The sequence below is a fragment of the Morone saxatilis genome, unplaced genomic scaffold (genome assembly GCF_004916995.1).
Source record: "Morone saxatilis isolate NCDOM2014 unplaced genomic scaffold, NCSU_SB_2.0 Contig0, whole genome shotgun sequence".
Taxonomy (NCBI): Eukaryota; Metazoa; Chordata; class Actinopteri; family Moronidae; genus Morone; species Morone saxatilis.
Window position 1 is genome coordinate 3,464,005 of NW_023339650.1, and position 8,550 is coordinate 3,472,554.

The window sequence follows — 8,550 nt, forward strand, 5'->3', positions numbered from 1 at the left end:
GTTCCTCTTCCTTTTCCACCATAAGTCCAAGTGGTCTGCAGAGACATCACGATCTGCATAGCATTGTGCCCTTAAAAGAACTGCTCCTTTGTGTTAGATTACTTGAAAAAGGATGTTCTTTTGCCCTTCTGGAATGACCAACCAGACCTACATCAAATCTCCTGGGGACATATTATTGTACTCAGGAATGTCTACTGAAGGTATATATGAAACACTGGGGCAGTATGAAGTATATACACAGCAATTAAATAACATTGATGACTTTTTCTTCTTTCTTGGGCTTGGATTATCTTACAACAACAAACATTAAATACCTACTGTTTTTCCTCTTTTTTTTTGAAATTTATTTATTCTCCCAGTTTGTCACAAAAAAATGATCACATATCGTTATTTTGCTATGTGCAACTTTTTAATCACATCAGAGGTTCAACCGGATTTTTAATAATTACTTTTAAATCTCTCAACAGAGGTTAAACTTTTTTTTAAGTTCTGTTCTTTTGTCACGCCAATAGCTTTAGTGTATTTGTCTTGTCTTTTTTTCGCCGCATACACATCTCACAGGCCTTTAACTAACAGGTCCATCCCTGGAATGGAACACAAATGCTTTTTACTTAATGAATAGTTTTGGGAATTACACTGTGCTTTTTTTCGTGTTCAATTCGATCCAATATACGTCAGTGGGCCCTTTCGGGTTGCCGCAAGTGGCGCGAGGAGGAGGAATGTTGGTGTCGAGTTGGTGAAAAATCAAGTATAGAAAACATTAAAGTTTTTTAGGTGGGGCATGGTTTGAAAGTTTAAGTCTCTTTGGCATGCACATTGTCCGGTTAGACTTTTTTAAATTGTAAAAAATTTGAAAAAATAATAGGTTTTTCTTTTTTTTTTTTGCACCTCTTTGTTGGTCTTTGGGCTCGCAAGAATCTACGGAAAAAAGTCTAAAGTTTGCCAGGAGAACCGAAGACATTATCATCTTTAGATGTTTTCATTCTTTGGCGTCTGATAGTTATTTAGGGCAGGGGGAGGAGAGGCAGGACTCTGGTCATAGATATTACAATTAAATTCACTGGACCAGAGCCCCTGTAATTATCATTCAGCTCTCCCCGTTGGCGCTCGGCTGAGATAGACACACGCAGAGCGAATCACACTGCGAAGGCGTCTAGCGTCACACGCACCACACACCCATGTTTTTCCTCCGGTCACCACGGACTCATATAGCTTCGCTTTACATTCTTGTTGATCGCATTCAAAATAACATAGTTCGCTTTCTTTGCTTTGCACACAGTTATTGTCCATAGATTATTTCTCTTATTATTCCTCTTAATTCCTTTTTCCAGCGACACGCCACACACGCACATAGTTTCTTTGTTCAGCTGTTTCTTGTCTTCACTGTTTCCTGCTTTTCCAAACTGAAACTAAAGTTTTAATTTATTGCCACTGGTTGTGGTGGGAGGAGAGAGGTCACAAAAAAAAACAACAAAGAGAGTGTGCAATACTCCCTAGTCTGTGCTATCTCAAAAATCAAATCTCACACTCCACAAAACCTAACGCAACACCACCAGCTTAAATCGCAAAATAAAGCCCTTAATAGAAGGTCTCGTTTTTTTTTCAACTTGGGGCTTCTCGTCAAAATTATTTTAATTGGCCGTGGGTGTATTTCAACTTTGCTTCCACTTTTCCTACGTAACTTAGTCATGGAATGCAAGCAAGGGTAAATTTTAAAAGATTTTGGCCTTTTATGCATAAAAATTGGATCGACCATTATTTTCATCCCGGGTGGCCTCCCCGGGGGACCTAAACCATGCTATATAAGGCAAGGGCCCCAGGGGGACCAAGGGACCACCATCTCCCCCAAATCCCCTGGTCTGCAACCCCAAAAAAAACAGGGGGCGGGGAGGAAAAAATTTAAACTCTCTTTCAATCATATATAAGGGGGATATCTCAGGGGGCCACCTATAATAAGGAGGGGTCTCTGACGGCCCTCTAACGGGAAGTCACCGGCAAGGGTAGCATGGACAGTGAGCTGTTCGGAAGTGGTTTGGTCCGGGCATTTCCTGAAGTTCGCCGCGCAGGAGCGGCCCGTGCTGCTTGTTTTTTTGTATGGAGCCACACAATCCCCACCTGGATCCAGGAGCTGGTCCGGGTGGGCACGAGAGGAGGGGGGTCATTCTCCGCTGTGCCTTCCAACCGCCAACACCACTTGCTCACATCTGCCTGCAGCCTCTGGATATGAGTTTCTTTGGACCCTTGAAGGCAGATTTCTCTGGAATTACAGGAGATCTGTCGGTAATGAGCCAAGGGTCATAAGACCCCAACCACCTGCCACAACCCCTGTCAAAATCATTTTTCAATTTCTCCAGTGATTTGTTTTTTGATTAAATAATATAATTTTATGCATTTATTTGTTATATTATACTATATACTGTACTAACTCTGCACTGAGTGTATTACAGGTAATTGTTATATGTGCATACAGCATATGTGTCTATAATTGCTAAATTAAATGCATCAGCTTGTATTTTACAAGTAACTGATATGAGAAGGTATAGGTATAGCAGTAGCTATAGCTATCCGTATAACTTTGCTGCATAAATTAGAGTTGTTGAAGCATTGTATCTTATTTTGAAGAAGGAAAGTACGGTCCCAGATGAGTTGATGTTAGTTTGTCAGTCTCAGGAACAACTTAATACCCCCATAACACCAGCAGTGTTCAATGTTTACAGCGGGCGGACGCGGCCGTTCGACTCGCGACACCGGCAACTCACGGCTAAATCACCGGCGTTAGCATCCTTTTTATGGTTAAAACGATACACGGTTAGAAAGGTAAGAAGTTCGTCTTTACTTTAACACCTTAAAATCAACCATTACATGATCATTTATATAAGTAGTTTAAGGGAATATCTATAGAATGTTAGCATGAAAATCGTTCAGGTCGTAGCGCCTGTTATTTAAGTCTATTTAGTAGTATTTAAGTATATCTGGCCATTTTGTACATATTCTCTCACTCTTTATATTTGTATATAGAGGCTCCTTTTTATTGTCTCTATTTTTTTTTATATATATATATTTTTCTACGTTTCATTGTGATTCTTATGCACCAATGTACCAAGGCAAATTCCTAGTATGTGAAAACTTACTTGACAATGAACCTGATTCTGATTTGGAGACGCAGGGCTCATCTGCAGCTTAGATGAGCACCTATAGGTGTGATCTGGATGATTTAATTACATACCGATCTAGATGCATGTAAATCCCAGTAGAAAAAGTTGTGGTAAAGTGGTAACTTGGTAAAATGGGAATGTAGCTTGTGATCCTGCAACAAACTATCCTTTTCAATAATCTTTTAAAAAATGTTCATACCTTCAACACTGGCTTCAAATGACAGACTGAAGCCAGCTGCATTTCCGTTAGTGTCACTGACAAACCTGACATAGGCAAAACTGTCAGACGTGTCCATTGAAGCAGGGAGTGTACTGCCGCAGTGTCGGCCCAGTAGGCGACCTAAACACAGGAAATGTATTTTTAGTTTTAGTCAGTGATTTGCATCTAAAGCCCAGTTCAGACCAGAGATTTAAGATGAGGCAAATCTGTTTTAGAACATAGTAGGAAAAAGTTTCAGCAGTTTGAACTGGCCCGTCTCAGCTTTACTCAAGCTGGCTGATGGTGTTGCCTGTGACTTAGCTTGTCTCAAGTGGCTGGTTTTAGAAATTCAAGGCATGTCATCTGTTTTAAATAGCCAATATCAGCTCGTTCTAAATTTAGCTGGTGAAGTAATTTACAAACTGTCAGGTGGTTGAAAGTTTTGGATTGATGAAATCGAGGATCACCAATCAGTTTGTTTGAGGAACAGTCGTGTCTATATTACATAAGCCTTAAGATATACTCAAATAAAGAGCACCCTGACAGCTCCAGATTTTGACCATTTTGTATTGTTTTTGCTGATTCATCAATACTAGAAATGAAACTGTACCAAATAACTCTATCACTCATTTATATTTTAAGACACGACAAATTATTGTAATTATCCAGCTACAAAGCCTGAAAAGTTGGCAGTCAGAACGTAAATACAAAGAGCCGTTTCTGTAAACTGACGGAATTTTAGAATGTAGCAGACTGGCTCATTCCAAGTAGTTGCAAGTTTCACTTCGTCTCATCATGAATCTGTGGTCTGAACTGGACTTGTTGTCTTCTCATGCCAGTCAAGTAATGTGGTTTGCTTCACCCATTTTTTTCTTGTGTCTTGGGATAAGCACATTTTGCTCACATTGAAGCATTTGCAACTTGTTTGTTGCAGATGTGAAGCAACAATGTAATGTAATCATGTTGAAATTTTAAAATGTTTAATAATTTAGTTTATTACATACTCTGGTGGTGGTTCTAAAGACACAACAAGAGTAGTAGAATTGATCCCCTGGCTTGCTCACCTGAGGCATTGTACTCTCTGATCTCCACATAGTCAGCAGAACATCCTGGAGCAGTCTGCAGGCTGATGTTCCTGTAGTTGATAGTGAGGTAGTGGCCAGTGGGCCCCTCCAGGTACCACTCACAGCTAGAGCTGTCAGGATAGTTGGATTCTGGGAACCCAGGGCTGTGGATTGTACCCCTCTGACCTATGTAGGTACCTCCACATGTTGCTGTACGGAAATTGAGTTACAAAATCAGTGTTTGAACGTTTATTGTTTTACAATCCTGATGTGGATACCAAAAGTAATTTTTACCACATCTGATTAGTTTCCCATTTTGTTTTACAGCAAAACAACCTAAAACCTGTAGTCAAACCTTCTATGTAGAATTTAAAAAGTTTAGATCCGTGGATTTGGAAAACCATCTTCAGATGGTGTTTAATGACTGTGCCTACTAATGATGTAATAAATTGCCTACCTATTGAGAACTTTGCCTTGAAGCCTTTGTGCGTGACACTGGTATCAGTACGAAACCTGAGCAGCATGGAGGAGCCTGTTGAATGTTGGGTAGATGGTAGGGTATTGCCACAGAGCCGGGAAATTAAGTCAGTGTCGGAAGTTGAACCATCACGCACCTCCAAGTAATCATACATACAGCTGAGAAATACATGAATGAATAATTTAAAACATGTCTTGTCTTGGTCATAATCCCAAAAGCATTGCTTACATTTTTTAAATAAACATGGCCATTGTTTTTAAACTTCTCATTTAAAGATTTCTCTAATGAAAGGGTTTAAGGACTGCCGGCTATCAAGTTTAAGGACAAGGCTGAAACAGTGTTGATGACCCCATTTTACATCTCCAAATTCTCATATATATCAGTCATAGTGTTTTCACATTAATTTACAGCTCGCTCCCACTCCCAACTCGTCAAATATGGCGAGTGGATAATGGCCCTACGCTTCAAACTATGCAACTGCAGGTCCCCCTCTAAAATAAATTGTTGGAGGTTAATCCGATAGAACGGGTGATCTGTGGTTTAAACTCTAATCTCTCAGGAAAAGGTGGGCCTCTTCCACTGGTGAGTAGATACACCCTTTTCATTTTAAAATACCAGCATAAATATTCCCTGCTAACAAGTGGATGTGTGTGTGTGTGTGGGATCAATCGCTCCACTAAGCTATGGACGCAGTTGCTGTAGCCTCCCCTCTTCAGCTCTGGCAAACATTGCTGGTTGATGTAAAACCCATCAATACTGATGCTCCAGCATAGGAATGTTGCCACAGACTTATACTCTGTATACTTTGAAGTACAAAGTACTGGCAGTGATGGGCTTAATCAGCATTTGGGAAGGGCTTAAATGAAATGGATGTTTATTTGTAAAAGTCCCATACTCCAGCTTTAAGTAAGGTATGTAAGTTAATTTACATAAAATACTTAAGTCAGGTAGTAGTGTAACTTCACGTATGTAATGTAATTTGGCAAAATTTTCCTCAACCTAACCAAATGTTTTTTGTGCTGAGAATTAACCAAAGTTCAACTGTTTTATGTTAACCATGCAAGATTTATTTTAGAAGTCTAACCGAACGTTGCATATTTGTTATTACTAACTTAACTGAAGAGCCCTGCACATCCAGAAATTTTGCTAGAGGGGCATCTACAGGTTCATATTTTTTTAAGAGTTCCATACCATATTTGATGAGTTGGGAGTCAGAACAAGTTGGATTTTTTTTAAATAAAAAGTGTATGTTCAGTTTCCAAATACTGTACACTCACTAAAATATATAAATAAATCTATGCAGTCATAAACAGGTAAACAGGTACAAATGTAGAACAACAACCAGAAGACAAAAGTAGCAGCTTTACCTGGCAGTGGGCTCAATGTAGAATTCATCTTCAAAGTCAATTTGGACAGCTTCTCCATTGGGTACAGTAATGACCCAGATACAGTCAATGTTCTGGGGGTAGTTCTGAGGATAATTCGGAGAAGTGATATATCCTGGAGGATCGTTATCATTCAGCTCAATGAAGCCTCCACATGCTGCGAAAACAGAGAAAGAATAACTTTATATCGGACCACTTTGCAGTACTGACTAGGATTACTTATGCATCAAGTCCATATCCTCCCTATCCCTATCACGACCAGACATCTGTGCCCCAATGGAAGCTGCCATGAGTTTCCTCTCCACCATGTTGTAATTGTAAATGAGAATTAGTTGTCAATCTACTTATCTGGGTTAGGTAAAATAAAAAATAAAAAATTGTCTCCACGTTCAGCTCTCTCTCTGTTCTAAGGTGTTTTTCTATTTCCCATGTCACATGCCCAATTTATGGATGTATTATGTTTTGTGTTATAATATGTGACATTTCCGCATTAAAACATCTATAAACACTAGACCTATGTTATATATGTTGTTGAGTTGTGTATTTTAACTATGTTTCTAACAATGTTCAAACCCAGAGAAATCTGTGATTTTATTCCGTTAACGATGCATTTTACCAGTCGCCTGTCAATGGCTTCATATCTCTTTTGTGCATGTGTCAGTGTTGTGGTTATCTACCAGCAGAACCTTTAAATCTTTAAAAATGTTTAAGTATATATTTTCACCAGATGAAGTATTTCTAGATCTTAAGTTATCAGCGAAACAAGCTGAGCTAACCTTAGCAGCAGTTTGTCTCGGACTTCCTTTGTGCACTAGGGTTGGAGAAACACAGATTTTTAAGGTTAAACTGCTTTATTCTCCCAGTTACACAATAAACACTGAAGGTATCCTAATGGTAGAAGTTGACTGCAATGGCAGCAATGGCAACTCCCATGATCCCACGCTACTTCACAGTGCCATCAAACTTTTGTTATCTACTTTAGGTAATATACTGACTATGGAAAAGTATCTCATACAACTCCACTGCATGAACATTCCTGCTTGTACAAACACCAGCCAATATGATATTGTGATGAATTCTACTGTGATAGACAAAATAGTGGTGGTTGTACCCTGACTGTGGGCTTCAAAGGTCAGCTTAAACCCGCTGCCCTCATTAGTGGCATCAGACACAAAGTGAATAAAAAGGTGGTTGTCAGTAGTTTGGAGGAGGGACGGGGGACTTGAACCACAGACACGCTCCCCCAGTGGTGGAGATGAACCATCTGGACCATTCCTGAGCTGTGGAGACAACAGTGAATGAAGAATGACTGGGAATAATAAAATAAACAATTAACTTTGTCATTAATAGTGCAAAACCTCAGACAGAGAGGAAGACAAGAAAGATTTTTTTCATGAGGCGTTTTTTTTTTACACTTACTCCTCGGTCTAGAACAAGTTTTATAATCCACTGTTTGAAATGCCAAGATACATGAATGTTTGGTTTTTTTTATTAGGAGGAGCAAACAATCAGATTTTGAGATTTGATGCTTTATTCACTCTACGGAGCTCCCAGACATTTCAATCTCCCTGGGTGATTCACATATTAAGTTGAGGTAACTAGGCTCATATGTTGGAAAAAAAGTTTAAACTAGATGGGACGAGATATCAGGGAACCACTACAAGTTTTCCTTAAGGGCCAATTTTTCTATCATTGACTAAACTAACAACCCCTTACTTAATTACATATTTTATAGATATTTCATATTATATTCAATGCATAATAATAACAGTAGAGAACAACTGATAAAATACAAACACAAGAACTGCAGGAAGTTTGTGTAAATGAACAATTTGGGTGAATTTTGAGCAGATTACTTTAGGGATCAGTTTTCCAAATATTTTCAGGAAAATTTTACGAAATGCTCTGTTTGTAGTATTCAATTTATTTATTTGTTTAACAGTCACAAATACTTATTAGACTTCTTTTTTGACAAATTCAGTGTTTTCGTCCCCCTGATGCTTGTTCTATAGGGTTAAACAACTGTTTGGTTGTTATAACAGCATACTTTTTTACTGCAGGACCCACTATGTAAAGTTTTCCTACAGAGAAATCAAGTGGGTGACAAGTGGGGGTCCCATCCCCCAGGTTGGGAACCACTGACATAGATGTCTCCCTTTATTCCTTTCAATTATCTGTGTTCTCTCCCCAAAACATACAGAAAGACAGGAATGGATGGTCTATCTCAGGTGTTTTTTTTTTTTTCAAAGTATTTTTGGGGGCTTTTATT

General features: G+C 39.0%; 1 protein-coding gene across 1 annotated transcript in view; it reads right to left on the reverse strand.

Moving 5' to 3' along the window:
• cubn (cubilin (intrinsic factor-cobalamin receptor)) overlaps positions 1-8,550 on the reverse strand; it is an 84,106-nt gene that overhangs the window by 27,694 nt on the left and 47,862 nt on the right. Inside the window, 5 exon segments of the mRNA XM_035656309.1 lie at positions 3,355-3,495; positions 4,419-4,628; positions 4,876-5,054; positions 6,264-6,438; positions 7,393-7,561. Coding sequence (XP_035512202.1) covers positions 3,355-3,495; positions 4,419-4,628; positions 4,876-5,054; positions 6,264-6,438; positions 7,393-7,561 — 874 coding nt within the window.